A 21,145-nucleotide genomic window follows, 5' to 3' on the forward strand; every position below is an offset into this window, starting at 1 on the left:
ACAGTAAAGTTTCACCAGTGTTTTTTAATATTTGAAAATGCTACAATGAACATTCCTGTTTTGTTGATTTTAGCGCCCCCTGTGGACAAAAGCAATAGTGTTTCCACCATCATATCCACAACATTAAATGTCAAAAAGAAAATTATTGAAATAAAAATCTTCTCCTGCTTCATTTAACAGGCTAATATGCTACTGTAAACACAGGATCATTTACTCAGTTTTCACAGAGAATTATGGCAGGCATGAAGAAGATGATCTTCACACTGATGATTTGTTCATTCAGGTCATAAAGGCATCAGTTTTAAACTGTTTCAGAGCCAGTTAAAACTCCTTGTAGTAGCTTTAACAAAAAGACTCAATCATACATGAAATTCTGCCCATAAAACTAAAATGTTAAAAAAAAATTGAATGATTTGATGCTGATAACAATGACAACAGGGAGGGAAAAAATTAGAACCCCAAAATGTGTTTGTCAAACGCTTGTGATGAAGATTTGTAATGGAGGCAGGATATTTTAAAATTTAACAATTAACTTTGTTGTCCAAAATTACATCAGGTCACCGAAGCAGTAAACATTCACTGTTACATTTTCCCAACTAAAAAAATAAAAAACAATCTGGATCTTGTGCTGTAAAAAAAAGTTTTTTATATCTGCTTACATTGGACAACATAGACTGATTTAACTGTGACTGGCCAATATCAACATTATTATGAAAACTCCTCATTTTAAATGACATAGTACACAACTTCTACACTACATATTTTGAAAATGACAAGTATCACAAGTCTTTAATACAGCATTATTACAGTGATTTGAAAGGCTATGAAGTGAGCCATAAATAACATTTCTGGTTTATAGACCATATAAATTCTGGATTTTTGGGGCCAGCACTTACAGCAATACTGAGAACCATATTGGGGTGTAAAAAAAAATCTGACATAGATATATCAAATGCGCTTATCAATCACTTGTGACAAAAATATGTAATGGAGGCAGGATATTTTACAGTTTAACAAAAAATTTAAATGTTTAAAATGACAGGTCACAGGTCACTGAAACCGTTAACTTGTACAGGTATTAGTAAATTTAGTAATAATAGTACATTTTAAATAACTGTTAAGAATTTAAATTGTTAAACACACACACATACATCACATACATGCATAGATGTATGTGGTGTGTATAACTAAACTAAACATACAGGCTGATTCTGATAAGAAACCGATAAAGCTGTGACAGGCCGACCAATACGTCTGTCTGGCTCTAATTTTAAAGTCAATATGTCCTTGATGAAAATTATGAAAAAGTCATAATTTCAAAGAGTACAATAAATCTTTTGGATTGCATTGGCTATATTTACAAAAAAGACACAATGCAACAAGTCTTTATTACAGTGTTATAACAGCGATTTAAACATGCTATAAGTAAAATAAGGTCACTGTTAATTCCCTGTAGAAATATTGAACTGAGGATGATTATAAAGTCTGGTGGTTGATTCCTCCACTCTGTCAGGCCTGTTGCAGCCTCCTGCTCTCATGTCCACTCCTCAATCAATAACAGGCTTCATCCTCTCATCCAGGCCTCTGACTGACTCTCCTCCTCTGATTGAGCGTCTGTGCCTTTCTTCCTCCTCCCTCCTCCTCACTCCAGCTGGACTGCGGCGTCAGGACCGATCCGGGCTGAGCTTGGGCGGTGTGTTTGCTGAGCGCAGAGCCGAAGCTTGAAGCCGAGGCCCGCCATTTCCCCTCCTCACTCTGCTCAGTGGTCTTTTTTTTCTTTCATAGCGCCGAACAGCGGCGGCGGCAGCGGCAGGAGGAGGAGGAGGAGGAGGAGGAGGAGGAGGAGGCGGCAGGAGGAGAGACGCAGGGATCCGGTGTGCCACATCGGGATGAGAGCAGACACAGACCCGGGTCGGATGAGTCAGCTAGAGGAGCCTGAAATCTCGGCGTCCGTGAGATCCCTCTGAGTTAAAGCGGAAGGAGAAAGAAACAATATAACATTTTTCTTTTGACTGTTGTTGTTGTCAGATCATTCCGCTTCTTCTCTTTATTCCACCGCCCTCCCCTGGTCCTGCTCTGCCATAGCCTAGTTTTGATTTTATTTCCACCAACAAGGTGGGGAAATAAGGGGGGGTCCAATTCTGCAAGGTTGTGGAGGAGGAGGAGGTTTTTTTTTTATTTCTTTCTGTTTTTTAAAGCTCAAACTCGAAGACAAACCTTGGCGACGAGGCGATAATCGTTTTTAAAGTGTTGTTTTTGTTGCATTGAATGAGCGAAGATGTCGGGGCAGAGCATTACGGACCGGATAACTGCAGCCCAGCACAGTGTAACGGGATCCGCCGTGTCCAAAACAGTATGCAAGGCCACCACTCACGAAGTCATGGGCCCCAAAAAGAAACACTTGGATTGTGAGTATCTGTTTTTCTTTGATTTAGAAACAGCGCCTCAAGTTAAATCACCGCTGCGAATCACAGCTATGGCGATGGAGCAGCTACATTACCAGGCCTCAAAGCCTTCAGGATAGCCGCTGTATGCTACTGCTGCTTCATGTCAGGGGAGATTATATTGTTTTAACATCGAGGACAGGCCTTGTCGACACAGTGTTAGACACATTTAAGAGGGTTTTAACAATATAGCAGGCTCCATTGACGTATACAAGTCGTTTTCTTGTCATTGTTTGGTATTAGTTGCTGTCAAATTAGCTTGTCTAGCTGTCTGGTTTTGTCTTTCTCGTATTAAGCCATTCATTTACAGCTTGAATGTTTAGTTCACAAAGCAGCACATTAAAATAAAGAGTTATTTGACTTGTGTCTAACTGGAAAGCCTTTTAAAATAAGTGTTAGCATGTAAAGGGGCCCCTGCACTCACTCACAGGCCCTGACTGAATTAACATTTACAGGAATGCTTGTTTCATCTCCCATCTTGGTGCACCTGCAGTAGGACAAGTGTCTGTTCAGCTACATGCTGGGCTGGACAATATATCAATATTATATCGATATCGTGAAATGACGCTAGACTAGATCAGATTTTGGGTATTGTTATGTCTGAACATATATATATATATGTATATGTGTATATATATATATATATATATATATATATATGTGTATGTATGTATGTAAAGGCTGCATTACAGTAAAGTGATCTAATTTAATGAACTTACCAAACTGTCCTGTTATTTGCCTTTACCATGCTATTGAAATTTCTGTCCATAAATATCATGATATTTGATTTTGTCCTTATCACTCATCCCTAATAAGAACCCCGCTGTAAAAATGCTCTATTGCAAGTAAAAGTTATGCATTTTAAACCTTTATAAGGTAAAAGTATCTAAGTGTTATAGCTAGGGGTGTTACAGTATATCAAATATCCTAATAAAAAAATGTCTCAATACCGCTCCAAACTGATTATTTCTACTGTCAAATTTCGTGGTTAATTTTTTTGAATTTTATTATTTTTAATTTTATTTTGCTAAAGGACTGCTACTGACTGGTGCAGCACTCATTGTCAGAGAGAATTCATGCTGACTTTTTGCACATGCTTGCTTTATCGTTGGTTTCTCTTATTTTATCTAGCTGAAGAAAGTCATCAGAAGCACTTTAAAGCTATAATATGTAACATTTCTGTATAAAAATGCCTAAAAACACTAGATATATGTTACATATTTTGTTGAGTTGTTGAGTTGAGTTGTCCTAAATGTTTCCAACAATGGTCAAACCCAAAGAAATCTGTAATATATAGAAAGTGATGGTGAGTTTCCCACCAGCTGCTGGTTGTTATAACTTCTGGGAAAATACAAAATACCTCAGATATGTCAGAGAGTGATGAAAAAAGTTAGCAGATATGACTAGTTGGAACATGAATAAAACTTAAATCACTCAGTCCATGAACATGACTTCTGCTCAAAGACAACAATTCCCATGATGCCACATGACTTTAGATGTGATCAAACTACATATTTTATTATTACTTTAATTTGAGAGAGAACTTTAACCACAGAACTTACACATTGTGCTTTTAAGTTAAAAGGGAAAATAGATTTTATAGGAACAAAAACTGTGGCACGCATCAGATTTATTATTTAATAAAGAGCATTTGTCAAGTCACACTTTTTTTAGTGGCTCAATAAATATCATTGATTTTTTTATTTTTAGAGTTTTTGGTATCATTACATCATTACATCATTATAGCTAAATTTACTTAGTCATTGTGCACTGCAATGGTCCCTGGAAGTTCCTATTATAATTGATGATTTTAGATTAATATAACATTTTATTTGTTGGGTAGTTTATAACTTTGCATCGTATTTTATTGGATCATTACATGTATGCACTTTTTGACAGTTTACAGTATGTTATTTTAGAAATAATGTGTATCCCATTTCATGATATAGCCTAAAAATATCAAGATATTATTTATATTGCCCAGCTCTACTACATGGCAGTGTGGTACAGCTCCAGCCTAATAGTTATTCAAAATCCACCCAATTTGATTAAAAAAAACAAAAACAAAAAAAAAAACCTAAATATTATAAAGATCATTGTTTGTCCCTGCTATGTGGGTTTAATAGCCAATGCCAAATATGTTTGTTGGCTACAGACACCTCGGCCCTTTCTCTGCCACACCAGGCTTTGTACATCTGGCTGCAAATAGCCACATGGGATATTTCAACCTGAGTGCAAATAGAATTTGCCCAAAAATAATAGGCTTTATCTAACTTGGTCAAATGCAACAAGCCTTGACGGTATGCCAAATTAAAGTGTACACTCCACAACACACACGATAAGGGTGAGAGATGTGTAGACTCAATCCCATGCTATCAAAAAGCCAAACAAATAAAAAAATTGTAATGTGGCAAGTGGTTTCTGTTATAATGAAAATGCAGATTTAACAGCTGCAGATCTCCTCTGAGCAGAGTGAATAATAATTATATAATATCAATGTTGTGTTCAGTGACTTAATGTGTTTGCTGTAGGTTTGGGCGATATGACTTATGAATAATATCTTGATATTTTATAAAGATATTTCTTGATATACACATTTTTTCTAAAATAACATATCGTTCGGGCCTGGCCAGATCATGACAAAATCAAATATCACAATATTTTTGACCAAATATCACGGTATCAGTATTGCAACAGTACTGAAGGGATTACTGTTGGTGCTTCACAAAATATTAACACAATTAGATTTTTAATAAATAATCATTGGTGAAGTAGATATAATGACTAAATTGGTGAAGGCAAATAAAGAAACAGCTATAACAGTCTGGTAAGTTTAGAAAATTACATCACTTTACTGTGATGCAGCCTGTGAATCCAGGAAAAGACAAAACTTATGCCATATCACAAGATAACAATATCCAAAATCTAAGACAATATCTAGTCTTATATCATGATATTGAAGCCCTTGTCTGCTTAATGAAGGAACACAGTTTATGCATATATTTTTAATATTCTATATTTCATAATGTATTTAAAAACAGCCCAATTTATAACAACCAGCCTAAATTCTATCCCCCTGCACTAGTGCTTTTTTACCCTGCACAAAGTGCCCAAAAACTGCCCAATCTGGGAACACTGCTACATGGAGTAATGTGACACCTGCTGTTTTCTCATGCTGAGGTTGTGATGCTTCACACACAATGAGGTGACACTGTGTGTGTGTGTGTATGTGTGTGTGTGACGGCTCAAATAATCACAGTTTGTGGCTGCTGAGGTGCTACAGAGGAGGAGTTTCCTGACTCCTGTATGTAGCCTGACGTAAGCATAAGAGCTTAAATCCTCCTGTGATCATTAGTCTGATGCACTCACAGTCAGAGGAGTCACTGCCTGTCTGTACTTTAGAGATGTGGTGGTTCATTCTCTAAACATCGATCTGCACTTGCAAATGCATGATGGCACCACTGAAAGTGGTTTTATGAAGTCCATGCTTCATCGTAAGAGTTTGGGAAGAAGCTATATCCTGCGTCTTAAGACTCCAGACTCATGATACTGGTCTTTAGAGTGACATACAGCAAGGAAACCTGATTTCCTAACTGGTTGTACTGGTTACTTGTGGTGAATATTTTGGCTTGATGTTGAAGTTTCAGGTTGCACACCTGTTGAGCTGCTCAGGCGACTCCCCTGTGGTGAGATGAGTGAAAGCTGGCAGAGTGACGCTCTGTTGGCTCATCGTGACTGACGTGTCTCATATGTACATGGATAGTAACACTGTGTCCTCTGGTTCCCTGTTGAAACATAAAGGAGTCTGGATGATGGCAGCCAGGATGAGGCATACAGTTATTACTTGTTTTAGTGGTTTTTAAGCAGGTTTATAAGGTTAAATGGATTCTGTAAGTCAGTTTAATGTTTATGACAGAATATTTTTGCATAATTTCTTATTTATGGCTTTTTAATAAATTCCATTTTATTTTTTTAATCTTACTTTGTGTTAAGTGAAAGTGTTTGAAATAAAGAAATGCACAATTATGGTTGAATATGGCTTAAAATATTTTGATATTAGTGCTGATACAAAGATTTTCAACCCATTTACCTTACCTTACTGTGAAAAATATGAACTTGATGTTTTACTAAACACTTTGTTCATTTCACAGAAGAAGCCACTTAAATGTTCTCTAAACTAGTGTTGCAACAAGATTTTCATGGTATGGTTTCTCTCTCGTTATAAGCTATTACACATTTATCACACAGCTACTATGAACCATAATGGACTGAATACAGTTTTTTTGGTTGAACGAATGATGTATTATAATTCCAGAAATGACTATATATATATATATGATATAAACATAAAAGATTTTTTAAATAACACTAATATACTGGAATTAAATATGGTAGCACTGTGACAGAGTGTTACAGGGTCCTACACAGGTCCAGTTTTGCAAACCTGTCCCCACCCACATCCACAAAGCTGAGAACCAGAACCATTATCTCTAAGTCAAATCTTCACCCACACGTAACCGTGAATATAACCCCTGCGACTCCACCTGCACCCATGATTTTACACGTTCACAGTCACTCACTTATGTTTTGGCACAGTGTCTGTGCTCCTGCAGCTGTTGATGTGTTTCCATATGGATGATGAGACTAGCTTATGGCTATCAAAAGATAATTCTTTTTGAAACTATTTACAAGCAGTAAAGCTACTGACAACATTATTCCCACAGTCTTTGAATGCACCAAAATCCTCCCAAATGTCTGACATGGCCTTCGATGACGTATTGTCCACTATTATGGTGCCTAGCCTGGTAGCTCGATATACTCCAGGCTATTTTTGCCTTTGGCCGTCAGTTTTAGGAATCAGCTAGCGTACATCACTGTCTGATCAAACTGTGACATCCCAGTGTTTGCAGGATGTGGGGTCAAAGGTTGAGTCGTAGACTTTAATAATAAAACCCTGACGGCTGATTAAATGTTCAATGTTAAATATAAATGTTAAAGATACTGCACATTCATTGTCATCTCCCGTTTGTGCCTGCACCCATGAATTTATATAAATATATATTTTTACTTGTTACACAGCATTGTTGTGTGTCACTCACCTGGTACTCAGTGCAGGGCTCTACTGTGATACCAGTTTAGCACTGCAGCCCTTGTCTAAACACAAGCAGTTGCACAAGAAGTTATGTAAATTTGGCAAACTGTTGCTCGAAATCAGGAAATTAATATAAACTGATATCCTGATTATGAGTAGCGGCCTCAAAATACTGTATCAGTTGGTTAAAATTTGAGTTTTCTCTAGTTGTTGCAACAGACCAAAACGGTTTTGAAGTTCAATTCAAAGTATTATGCATGACAAGAACTGTTTAGTATTTTAGTGTTATCAGGACTATTTTTTTTAATTACTTGCCAAATATTAGGTCTTAAACAGAAATCACACCAGCAGCCTGCTCTCCTCACAGGTTGCAACGTCCACATGTCTGTGCTGAATGTGGTTACAGATTACTCTGGTCAAGTGGTTTGATACCACTGTATTCTGACACAGCCCACAAACAACCTTATATTAATTTTCTCTGATCAAAATACTGTCAAACTGTTGATTTAGATGTCATTTTTGTCCCACTTTCCTCCTCACTGGTTTCCATCTTGGCATTAGCACCCACCTGCTAGTGGCAGGTGGCTGTGTAGGCAACTGCTGATTGGTGTTGCACATTAATAAAATATTAATAATTAGTTTAACTGACCAGGATTTTTGGTGTCAACCAGTGAGGGTAGCAACGTTTAAGTGACACGGGGAGTAATCGTCTACATCCCTACCATTAATGTCTGAGCATGAAGAAATTATTGTTCAGGGTGTTATCACTGAAGACAAAGAAAGACAACAAACCCTCATATTTTAGAAGCTGGAAGAAGAGAATGTGTGACATTTGACAATATTAACAGATTTTATTAATTTTAGTGCAAATACCAAAAAGTATTTATTCATCAACTTACTTTGAGAAATCTACAAACACATTTTGTCTAAATGCAAGCAGTTCTGTAAGATAAAAAAAAACATTAAACAAATTGTAAAATGGACAAAATTCTGATTTAATTAGACCACTATTTGATGAAAGATTAAAGGTGCTTTTGGAGGACTGTGTGGATCCTTGAGCTCTAACAAATGTGTTGAATACTTGTCCCTGCTAAAACATTTGCAAAGCTTTTTAAGTACTTTAAATCCAGCACTATTTACACCCATGTTTACCAGCTTGTACTCTTCTTCATCACAGTCTTTTCTGGCTGATTGCTGTATATCTTGGCACTTTACCGCCACCTGTTGATCCGTGCAGTAGTGTCAAGAACTCCACAGGGAACCTTTAAGTAAACAAGATTGTGATTATTTTAAATAATCAGTGCTTCAAACACATTTTGGTCAGTAACAACTAGAGCTGGGACGAAAAAAATATTCTCTTAAGTATCATGATTCTAGTTTTTACATTTCCTGAATCTATCTATCTATCTATCTATCTATCTATCTATCTATCTATCTATCTAAACTTTACATGCTTATCATAAAATGACTTTCAGCCATATATTTCACCTGCTCTGTAGCTGATTTCTTCCTCACTCTGCTACTCTGGCTTCAACATGTCACACTGACCAGCTACAGCAACCTCCAAGGGGCAAAAAGTTACCAATTCTTGTACCAATCCAGATATCATAGTTTAGTGTTTTTATGAATTATTTTTGAATTTTATAAAGATGCACCGATTTCAATTTTCTTGGCCAATTTCGATTTTCCCATTTTTTTGAAGGGTCTTACCTGTCAATTCCGATTTTGGCCAAAAAAAAAAAGAAAGACTGACACGGTCCAACAGTTTGCTGTAGTACAACTTTGCGTGAGACAAACAGACGTAGAAGTTAAACGAGTCTGGATGAGAAAATGTTTGAGGAGACGCATCAACACAGGTTGTTTATTCTTCAGTCAGAACAGGAGGTGAAATTTTAACTGTCCCTCTGTGAACAGCAGTCGGCTGCTGGCTAACATTAGCCTGAAGAGCTAGAAAGTTTACGGCTGCTCTACGACATTCAGCTGCTCTGTCTCGTTGTAGACTGTCTGTCTTCTCTTTATCCTGTTCTTGGAATCTGTCGCTAACACCGTCTTCAAGCAAGCATGTGTCTGAGTGTGTGTAGCTGTGATCAGTGCTGTGGTGAGTGTGATATCATGGTCAGTTTGTCTGCTGCGCACTAGAAGTGACCGTGCAGAACTCGTGTGTGACAATGATGAGCACAGAATCGGATATTTGACACTGACCGGAATAGAAAAGCGATACTACACATTTTTTTTGTCTACCATAATTCTATGAGTTAGACGTTCAGGCGGAGCCAGAACCATGAACCTGCCATAACGTAACATGAGACAGTCTGAGTGAGTAACTCGACATTACTATCAACTAAGGATGTCACAATTTAAATATTAGGCTAAACTTGAAAATCAAAATGAACTTTCAGTATTGATTGAAATGAGCTTTCAAGTTCAAACGTCAAAATCAAAGGCTAAATCTCCCAGTATTTTTTTCCTCTCCACCCTCACCTACTTGTGGCATCCAGCATGTGACTGAAGAAAAAAAAACACTTCAGAGACGACACAGCAAAATTTACCAGCTGATATATCACGATTACATGGCATTGCTGCCTGCCGACCCCTTCCTGTCCCAACTTCAGCTTTCCTATCAAGTAAAGGCATAAAAGACTCCAAAAATAACATAAAAAAAACCCTGATATTTGCAGATTAAGGTATTTCAGAATGTAAAACGGTGGATTCTGTATCTCTAAAATCAATCATTCCAAGCAAATTAAAGATTAACAACATTGCAGAGTGCATTTTACATAAAATATTCTCATAAATAAAATCCTTTTTTTTTCCACAACTTATTTTTAATGATGTATTAATTTGTGATTTATATTGATTTCCACCATACTACCCAGTCTTAACAGGGATTTTTTAAAATAACATTTACATTTCGCTTCACACTGTTTAGTCCCATCATCACCATCATGACTGTTGAATAAATACATTTGTGTCCCATTAATTAATTAGACTAGAAATCGTTAATGTCAACCACTGTGAATATTTAGCAGGCTGACTGTAACATGACAGTGCTGTCAGTGTATCCTCCTCCCCCATATTCCTCCTCCTCCTCCTCTTCCTCCTCCTCTTCCACCTCCCTGCTTGTCTCCTCTCCGTCATCATCTTCTTCTCTGGGCAGTTCAGCCACCCATGCTAACTGCTGCTGCTGCTGCCTCTCTGGAAGGTTATCCTGTCCTACTTAAAGTCCCCTGCCTTTTGAAAAGTCAAATATAGGACAGAAAGGGAGGCCCAATTACCCCGTCAGTCTGATCACTGCTGTGAATGGCAGGGTCATTAGCACTGCTTTGACTAGCAGCATTCAACCAGCAGCACATGGATGAACATATGAGCAGAGGAAGTGGGACACAACATGTATGGTTAACTTCTTAATGCCCTGCACTCTATTGTGTTGCCATTAATGAATGAATAATATCAGTTTCTGCATGTGCTGCAGTTATCCGTGATTGCACTGGCGCTACAAGATGATGATTTACTGTTTTATTATGCAAATTTTATGTAGAAAACATGCTTGTTAAACATACTGTTGCCCCATTTTACTCACAGTGTTTTAGAGTATTTGGAATAGAAGCGAGGTCATATCTGCTGTAATAGTTTTGCAACTGTGGGTGATTTATAATGACATGATGAGTTAACATTCTACAATTACATACATATTTCACATGTATTTATTTACATACATATGTAACATGTTGGCTTATTGACAAGTTATATTTTTTAGACTACATTCAACTATTTTTAGTATTCTCTACCAGGATTACTAGGCTGTTTTTTCCGATTAGGGATGTGCACAATTTTCATCACCACCCTCGCTAGTCAGCACCAGAAATACTAGCCGGTTATGCTATTTATTAATATATTATTCATGCACAATGCCAGTTAACTGTTGTTTCTAAGGTGTATGCCCTGATGGCCCACCCCATCCCAGATGTTGGCATCAGCATTGTCGGATGTCAGCATGTAAGACTAGTGCAGTTGGGCCGTCTTTTAATCTAGAAAATGAAAGTAAGGTTGAACGAAAACTGTGCCAGAATAAACTGAAGTATTACCACTTGACTGGAGCAATGTGTAACCACATTCAGCACAGACACAGACACTAACCTGCAAGCAGAGCAGCTGCTGCTAGCACTGCTAACGTTAGCCACACTGTGTCAGGTTCCAGCTAATATATCCACTCCACAGACACTGTGATTCCTTTTTAATCTAAAAAGGTGGAGCATTTACTGAGTTACTGTCGTGTTTTTTAGGTCAATATGCACTGTTTGTATTGCCTGGCACAAAGTGACACATTTCACCATTTAAAATATGATTTGGCGATTTGTAGAATGTCATTAACGTCTTTAAATGGCTCTTAATACTTGCAGTGTAAATTGTGCTCAATTATAACTGCTTTCTGAGTGTTTTCTTACTGTCAAATAGTCTAAAATTTGCATTTAACCGACAGGGAAATCAGTCACCAGGAACATCCCTAGTTCTGATACAGTTACTAGTATTGGGGATCATGAGTGGACAAGTCCATGCACAATCTGATATTATATAATTTATTTGCCACAGTAGTATTCCAGACACCATTTTTTTATTAACATGGATGCAAACATCTCTAGCTACAATGTAGGGAGATAAAACTGTAAGTTTTGAACGTTTTTTAAAATATCAACAGACCAGAAAACAAAGGTATTTATTATACAATGGTATAAAATAGAGAAAAGCAGTAAATCTTCACATTTATGAAGCTGTAAGCAGCAGGTGTTTGACACTTGTGGTTGATAAATGACTTAAATAATCAGTGGCTTATAAATTGTTGCAGAATAATTGATTATTTGTCTCAAGCCTAATTTAGTTTAGTTTGCTGTTAAACTGATGGTGGTGCACTGGATTACACCCACAGCACCAACTTTTTTGGAGACACATGGTAGAGTTGTACCAAAATTTTAAACTTCTATACGATACTGATATGAAAAAACAACATTCAATACCTTTTTTGATGCCACAACAGAAAAAAGTAATTTAATACTGTCAGGTTTTACTACAAGCCAAATTTCAGGTAAGACGGTAAAGACTGAACTGAAGTGAGGTCTTAAATGGGCACTTAGATCATTATTTTACAGCTTCAGTAATTTTGATACTTGAATAGTTTGTAAAGACATGGTATTGAAAAAATATTAAATACTTTTGACAACCTTGTTGGTGTATCATTTGGAGATGTAGTTTTGAAGCTCTTTAATTCATCTTTCATTCAACATTTTCAGTCTTTTCTGGACCAAATGCCTGTTTTAAAAATATCCTCTTAAATATAGTCATGACCAGTCTACTTTGCAACGTTTGGGATTAGTGGGTGCTGCTCACAGGTTATGAAATTGAACAAACTGCATGCATGTGTCCTGTTGTGGAGCACATGAGCAAGCGTGAGTCACATCAGAGACTTTTTTTGGCTCAGACTTTTTAATTTTTCATAGTGGGCAGCAGGTGTCTGTCTGCTCACCAGCTCTACATGAAGCAATTAACTCAAAATGCACAGGGTTATGAAGTTATAAATGTATCTTTACAAACCAAAAGTGCTTTCTGAGTGATGTTGCAAATGTTTATTGCCTAAACGCCATATAAAATGCTGTCATTCAGATAAATCTGCATTTATCTTCAGAAACAGGCACAGCCGGACACTGAAACCTTCAGTTCACATGTCAAGGCAGCATAAAGACCATGTTGTGATATTAATACAATCAAATATAAAGGTATCCTTGACTCAACACCTCAATATCACTATGTGAAGAGATTCTGGCTGTGACTGTTTGTGTTTCACACAGTGTTTGATATAAACTATGTGGGTGATTTAATCTCAGAGAACTACTTCCTTTTGCTTCAGAATTAAAAACAGAAAGATGCGGTTTTCAAGTTATCACAACATGACGACCTATACCCAAATAAGATCGATTTTATAGCTGCAAGAAACGATTATTTTCATTATCTTTTAATCTGCTGATTATACACCTAATTTCGAGGATTCGAGATAATTTTGTTTCTTCATACTACACATTAAATATAACATATGAACAGATAAATAAATTCAAAAATGGAATAAAACACAGTGTTTCCCCTAGCTTTTTTGGTTTGGCAGGGGGGGCCTGGGCTGGAATGAGCGTGGACCCTCTCGCCAAAGGACCCCATTTACACGAGAAAAAGAGTAATCCAGCCAGATCAAATGAAAATTCATTAAAAGGAATAAAATGATAGTTTTCTTAATGAATTGACATACTGATCTACATGATCCATAGTGAAAACATAGATAAGGAGATATCCTGTGCCATTTGAAATAAATATAAACTGCAGACTGAAACTGTTCAAAAGATTTTAAAAGTGTCATAATCAACTGGAAGTGCTAGTCACCATCCACAGTATGATACCAGTGATTTGTGTTAAAGTGAGATTACCAGTTGGAAACAGTGTTAACCTTTGTAATTAAAAGGCCCAGCCGAAGTTACCGTGGCCCACCCAAAATTAAAATCCTGGCGCCATGCTGCCATCCATCCATCCATCCATTCATCCATCCATCCATCCATCCATCCATCCATCCATCCATCCATCTTCATTAATCAATTCACTCACCAAGTTCGCTCTTGTACAGCCATGCAGAGTATCTACAGTCTGATAGCCATGTTGGATCAAAGCCAGACTGACGGTGGTGACCCGTCTGCAGCTTTTTACTGCGTGCTTCGGTGGGAGGGCTGAACAGGTGTGTTTTGGTCTATTCGTGGCGACGTTAACAGGGGCAGGAGATCAGCAGCGCTGTGGTCGGGGCTGGGAGAGATGCTCTCATTTTGGCTAACACTGGCCGCAGAGCTACCTGTGCTTTCTGCCTCGCCACGTACGGTTCGTTTAAAAAACGCCGATATTTTTGCAAACAGTTGGGGAACCTCCGGTCGTCCATTTACAATTTTTGTTTGTTTGTTGGTGTTTTTTTTTTTTTACCTTAACGGTCTGAAACTGTCTCTCCTCCGCTCTCTGAGTGTGGGTGGGTGTGTCTGTACCGGTGCATCGGTGTGTGCTGTGACAGAGGAGAGGAGAAATGTATTGTAATGAATGTAATGAAACAATAGCAACGCATCCGACTCTGAAATTGCACAAATTAGAGTTAGCTTTTTTATTTGATGAAAAGAACACATGTTATAGGCCATTTTAAAATATAATAAATGGAATGGAATGGAATAAAATAATGGAAATTAAAAAAAAAATCTACAACTTGAATTTCTGTGTGGGCGTCCCGTTGGCAGGGCGGGGGCGTCTGTTGGGAGGGGTGAATTCATATCAGGTTGAATGAAAACAGCAGCAACAAGAAGGTGATGATAAATGGTCGACGACATCACATAAAAAGTTCCACATCCGGTAAACACTGTTCTTCAACTGTGGTTGTGTTTGAGCACGCAGCATCTTTGATGTAAAAACAGAGTCTTCTTTGATTTGAAGAGTTGAAAAGTGGATGTGTTTGTGTCTTAAATCTTTTAGCTCTGTGCCGCTAAAAGTTGAAGATTGATTGGATGGATGGATGCAGTTATATGATTGGTTGATGTTGGTTGGTTCAAGCCTATGTAAGTGTGCATCAGATGTTGTCTTACAGGAAGTTGTGATCTAAAAAGGGTTAAAAAGGCATTCTTCACTTCATCTGGATTTTAATTTTGATGGACTTGTTTTTCAGCCACAGCAGTTACACATCACCGTCACATAAAATACTAATATTTGATTGATTATTAAAGATCCACTCACTTATGATGACCAGCTGAGCCTCATGATCTTATGAACTTCATGTCTCTCTGTTTCAGATTTGATCCACTGCACCAACGAGATGAACGTGAACATTCCCCAACTGGCTGACTCGCTGTTTGAGAGGACCACCAACACCAGCTGGGTGGTTGTGTTTAAGTCACTTATCACCACACACCACCTCATGGTCTATGGCAACGAGGTGAGACGCTTGTGCAACAAAATCAGCGCATTATTTGATTGTTAATGTGTTCGTAATTAATTGTGTCATGTCGCGTTTAATACTTTTTTCTTTCCTACAGCGTTTTGTCCAATACTTGGCTTCAAGGAATACACTATTCAACCTCAGTAATTTTTTGGACAAAAGCGGTTTACAAGGTAAGAATTTGATCAGCTTCATTCTGAATTCATGCACCATTTAAAAAGGAGGTGATTATTTTGAAAAGTAAGTCATCCCACTGCAATTTTTCATTCCAGGTTACGACATGTCCACATTTATCAGGAGGTATAGTCGATACCTGAATGAGAAAGCTGTTTCATACAGACAGGTTGCCTTTGACTTCACAAAAGTTAAACGCGGGTAAGAACTTTAAACGTTTTCTGTCTTCTACAATAATAGAACTGTAAACATATTTTTGTCCATAAGGAATGCTTATGTTTAGGTCTGTAACAAACTGTATGTTTATTTTTACCAGCTGTGACAGCGTGTGGCTATAGTGAGAACAACCATATTGTAGATCTGGGACAGATGATAGCGTCACAACGTGCAAAATGCAGTCACAAAACTTTACAGGAGTGTAGCTGAGGTGTGTGTGGTCAAACCCGTACTCAAGGGTCAGAATGTCAACATGTTGACGGGCATCATGGCCGGTGTGATCCCACTGCAAGATCATCTCTGGTTGATTAACATATAGAGACATTTTATGATTCATCAACTAATCATTTAGTCTGAAATATGTTTGAAGTCTGTGAATTATACCATCAGAATTTTCCCATGTGATATTTTCAAATAACATTGCATTGATTACATTGATAGAAAACAGAGGAAAAAGCGTGAAATTGTCATGTTTTAAGCCTGAAACAACAAATCTGTCTATTTTATCTTTCCTTGATAAATAACATGTTTGGTTCTCAATATTTTTTACAATTTTCTTAGCCCTACCTATGTCCTATTTAAAGTATAATTCCATTCTAAGTTCAAGTATTCAAAAGCAAGCAAACAAAATCTCAAAACAAAAGAAATCAAATGTCATTTTTAAGATTTAATTGTGTAATTTTTCCACAATAAAATGTCAACAACAGCAAATGGGCCACAGGCAGGAGTCAAACTGGTGGACTGGTAGCCTAAGTATATGGAGCATATACTGGAGCACACTAACAGCGCTACAGTGGCACCCCATGACTAGACCTCTGTTATGTATTTTGTTATATATCCAGTATATCCAACCATGTTCACATGCAGAGAAATAACAAGGTAACAGTGCATTTCCTGTTAGCCACTACTTGCCATAACTTACAGGAAAACACCATGATCTGTGTGTGAGGAAGTTATGACTAAACATAATAAAACTTTAATACATTACCTCGGGTCATGTGAGATAGATTTCCATCCACACTACTTCAGATGTCATCAAACTACATCTTTTGTTATTGTTTCGATGTGAGAGAGATGCTTAGCTGCAGAAATTACATGTTGTGGATCTAAATGCTAAAGAATTATTAGTCGATTTTGGAAAGAAAATTTATCAGCAACTGTTTTGATTTTAGTCTCTTTTTTTTTTTCAAAAATGTCAGATATTTGGTACCTCTCAAATCTTAGAATATGATGCATTTATTTGTTGTATATGATGGTAAACGACCGGTAAAAGACCTTGGGCTGAGGGGTATTATCACTGTTTTCCAGCATTTTACAGATAACGCGTTTAATCAGGAAGATAATCCAAAGACTGATCGCTAATGCAAATAATTGTCAGTTGCAGCCCTACAATCTGCTTTAAAAAATAACTGTCTGTCATCATGTTTTATGAGCTGCACCAATTAAGTCATCCGTCTCTTCCTCTGCCTCCTCTCCATCCTCCCTCTCTCCTCGGTGCGCTCTCCTGCTCCATCTTTCCTCGTGTCCATGCAGCGTGGACGGCGTAATGAGGACCATGAATACAGAGAAGCTGCTCAAGACGATCCCCATTATTCAGAACCAGATGGACGCCCTCCTTGATTTCAATGTGAGTTTAAGGTGAAGCCTCCTGCAGCTCTGCACCTCATGGAGTAAAACAGCTCATCCGGAGTGTGCAGATTGCGCCGAGGATGCTGCAAACAAAGTCGAGATGCATTAGCTCACATACGCAGGCGTTGTTTTTCTATGTCAACGAATCGCTGTGGAGAAGCTGGGAGATAAATGTGTTGGCTGATTGCTTCCCCTCAGGTCAATGCCAACGAGCTGACTAATGGAGTCATCAATGCAGCCTTCATGCTCCTCTTCAAAGACTCCATCAGGCTTTTTGCTGCTTATAATGAAGGCATTATCAACCTGCTTGGTAAGACCGATTTCACTCTCAACCTTCTGTTTGTCTTCAGTTCAGCTTGCGGTTGGTCATTTAATGTATTTTACTTTTCACCAAACAGAGAAATACTTTGACATGAAGAAGACTCAGTGTAAAGAAGGCTTGGACATTTACAAGAAGTTTCTCACCAGAATGACCCGGATATCAGAGTTCCTCAAAGTAGCAGAGGTACGTTACACTCATTTCTTCACAGATACACGCGCTGTCGTGAATGAAATTATGCAGTAATGCAGGATTTTCTGTGGGTCTTAAAAGATTTTAAGCTTGTTGAAACCTGCAGAAACCACATTTGTTACTTGGTTTTTTGTCTTATTTTAACAGCAGGTGGGCATTGATCGAGGAGACATTCCAGACCTTTCACAGGTAAGAACAGGCTCTTCAAAGCAATCTGTAAACACAGGTCTCCCACTCTGAATAGGAAGCCTGCCCTTGCTTTCTTCCTCTTCTCTTATTTCCAGCTCTAACTGCTCTTTTTTCATGAGCTTTGTCTTTGTCCAATTACAGTCTAGTCCATCCAACACAAATGTTCTGTAAAACAAGACACTGCATGGTTTCCTTCTTGAGTGCATGTTTGCCAGAGGAGGTGGTCTTCTTCTCCTGTTTCTTGTCCTTTTTCCTTCCTCTACTTCTTCTTCTTCTACTGCTGCTTCTTCTTACCCTTCCCTACTTATTCTCCTTCTTTCTACAGTAAATAAAGGTGTTGTAAGGGAAGCACTGTAATTGCAGCCCGCTCAGTAAATGTGCACTGTGACAGTTAGATGTTTCCTCATTAGAAACAAGCTGCACATACTGTTGTGCTGCACTGTGGGGACCAATTTTACATAAATATTTTACCCTTGAGGAACTGCAGCTAAAATGCATTCCCCCTCTGACTGTCACCACCTTTATATTCTGTATTTTCCCCTTATCTTTCCACTTCAGTTCACAGTTTGTGTAAGTACTATCACTTCACTCTTCTTCTATGTCTGTGACTTGCTTCAGTGTTGTCTTTTTGCATGCCTCTGCTCTGACTCTGTCTCCTACATCGTGGTGAAAAACAGTTGAAGGAAAAAACGCTCGCTGTGGTAAATTATTTTCACTTTGGTCACATTGGTTATTGAGGTGTGAACCAGTGTAGCTCGTGTACCGTAAAATGGCTGCCCCGTTGTGCTTTAGACACGGCCAGTTCAACAACGGACAGGTTGTTGAAAGTGCCGTGGTACGTCATCCCACACAGATGTTACTCTCATTCAAAGTAGCTTTTCAGCTGGAATGCAGTCATTGATCAGTGGTGGGTAACCAATATTCAAAACTGAGCTAAATTTAACCTCCTGATCACATCAATTGGCAGTCTACACCTGATTCGGTCTATTTCATGGCGTGTAGTGTTTTCTGGTTGCCCATCACTGTCCTTTATGGTCTTGATGTCAATACAAACTACGTTTTCTACCTCTCAGGAACTTTCTGACTGTGTTTTCTGTCACAACAGGCTCCCAGTAGCCTTCTTGAAGCTCTGGAGCAGCACTTGGCCTCTTTAGAGGGCAAGAAGGTCAAAGACTCCACTGCAGCCAGCAGGTACGTTAATCCTCCCATTACTATTTCTGAATTCCCCTCAGTGCTTTACTGATGACTGACAGGCTCATAATAAGATAGTACAGATGTCAACAGTAAAACAATTTCAGTCTAGCGCACATGAGAGATAACAATGAAAATGTGATAATAAAAGCAATAAAATAGATAAGAAATAAATACATTTAGTGTCAATTTGTGTCTTTTCCTGCAGGGCCAGTACTCTGTCAAATGCAGTCTCATCACTGGCCAGCACGGGAATGTCTTTCACTAAAGTGGACGAGCGGGAGAAGCAGGCAGCTCTTGAAGAGGAACAGGCCCGACTCAAAGCTCTGAAGGTACACCTAAAACTGTACACTTCCACCTAACAAACACCTTCTCGGTGTCTTTGTTGCCCTGTGTGTTTGACTTTCACTTCCCTACTCACTCAGGAACAAAGGCTCAAAGAGCTGTCCAAGAGGCCCTCCTTCGCCACTACTGATACATCGCCGATCTCGACCACCGGGGGGACTATCAGCACAGCACCAGCCATTGACCTCTTCTCCACACCCAGCTGCTCTAATGGGTACTGCTTAGATCAACAGTGTGTCCCCTCTCTAGTTTGGAAAAACAGTGGGAACCGCTTATATTGATCATGTCTGTTACCCCTTTTTGACCAGCAAGAACCCAGTGCCAGTTCAACTTCCGAACCATTGGAGAACTAACTTCCAAAAGCTTTTAAAATACAGCTAATTCCTTCTACTGCCTTCTAAATGAACAACACTATCTGTCATTACCAGCAGACTGATTAGACTGAAGTGTACTCAACAAGACTGCTGCAGTTACACCCAGTGTTACACAATATTTGGTAACCCATCAGATTATGTGACCTGCAGTATTGGAGGATGTACTCAAATCAGGCTGGGGCTGACTGACATAGTAAAATGATGCTTATACATTTAACTAATCAGCATTAATGATGTACTTTATAAAATGCACTTATATATAATAAATTCCTTGCTTATGTGAAGTATCTGAGTACTCCCTCAGTCAAACTATGTGGGTTGCGTGATGTGATGGGTAACCCAATATGATGTAACACCAGCCTGCAGCCCCTCCATGTCACAGCAAACTTTCCAAACATTTTCACATTGTCATTCGATTGACTGTGGCAGCTTCAAGTTTGAAAACTCATTGACGCTGTCTGAACATGTCACTTTTGGATTCTGTGTTGGGTTGTTCCAACTCTTCGCTTAAGCTTTATGACGTCACACTGACCATTTTAACCATTTTAATGTTACAAAAACTATGAAAGGTTATTTTGTAACAGAAGTGTGCAGAATGCAGTACAGTGGTGGAAAAATATAAAGAAAAAAACATATTATTATTACTTATTGCCACCCTCAATGGAACTCGTGAGCTTGTTACAACATGAGAAGTTGTGTGCATGATATGTGCAAGACATCGCTGCTACACAATGGCAACATGGAAGCCAAAACTACAGAAGGTCGAGAACTCTGACTTTGACTGTAACCATTTTATTTTATTTTTTGTTTTCAGGCTTTTGCACAAGAAAGGGGTTAAGAATCCTACTAATGTTTTTTATGTTATTTTTTTCCCCTGTACAGTGCCGTGAAGATGGAGAGTGACCTTTTTGACCTGCAGTCAACTTTCCAGCCCTCCATGCAGTCAGGCTCAACGGGGCTTCCAGTGGCAACAGCGTGGGCAGG

At 38.4% G+C, this 21,145-nt stretch overlaps 1 protein-coding gene across 6 annotated transcripts in view; it reads left to right on the forward strand.

Annotated features, from left to right (window-relative positions):
* Positions 1–1,845: 1,845 nt before the first annotated feature.
* picalmb (phosphatidylinositol binding clathrin assembly protein b) overlaps positions 1,846–21,145 on the forward strand; it is a 31,877-nt gene continuing 12,577 nt past the window's right edge. For 2 of the 6 annotated variants that reach the window (XM_084717875.1, XM_084717874.1), the window contains exons 1-12: positions 1,846–2,408; positions 15,387–15,529; positions 15,630–15,705; positions 15,805–15,907; positions 17,456–17,549; positions 17,750–17,861; positions 17,950–18,056; positions 18,210–18,251; positions 19,357–19,442; positions 19,651–19,774; positions 19,868–20,001; positions 21,044–21,144. In XM_084717875.1, coding sequence (XP_084574001.1) covers positions 2,279–2,408; positions 15,387–15,529; positions 15,630–15,705; positions 15,805–15,907; positions 17,456–17,549; positions 17,750–17,861; positions 17,950–18,056; positions 18,210–18,251; positions 19,357–19,442; positions 19,651–19,774; positions 19,868–20,001; positions 21,044–21,144 — 1,252 coding nt within the window. In that variant the 5' untranslated portion in view covers positions 1,846–2,278. The remainder of the gene's footprint in view (positions 2,409–15,386; positions 15,530–15,629; positions 15,706–15,804; positions 15,908–17,455; positions 17,550–17,749; positions 17,862–17,949; positions 18,057–18,209; positions 18,252–19,356; positions 19,443–19,650; positions 19,775–19,867; positions 20,002–21,043; position 21,145) is intronic. The other 4 variants (XM_084717876.1, XM_084717877.1, XM_084717878.1 and 1 more) reach the window with 3 other exon arrangements.

This window comes from Lutjanus erythropterus, chromosome 4 (assembly GCF_056507025.1).
Source record: "Lutjanus erythropterus isolate fLutEry1 chromosome 4, fLutEry1.hap2, whole genome shotgun sequence".
Taxonomy (NCBI): domain Eukaryota; kingdom Metazoa; phylum Chordata; class Actinopteri; order Lutjaniformes; family Lutjanidae; genus Lutjanus; species Lutjanus erythropterus.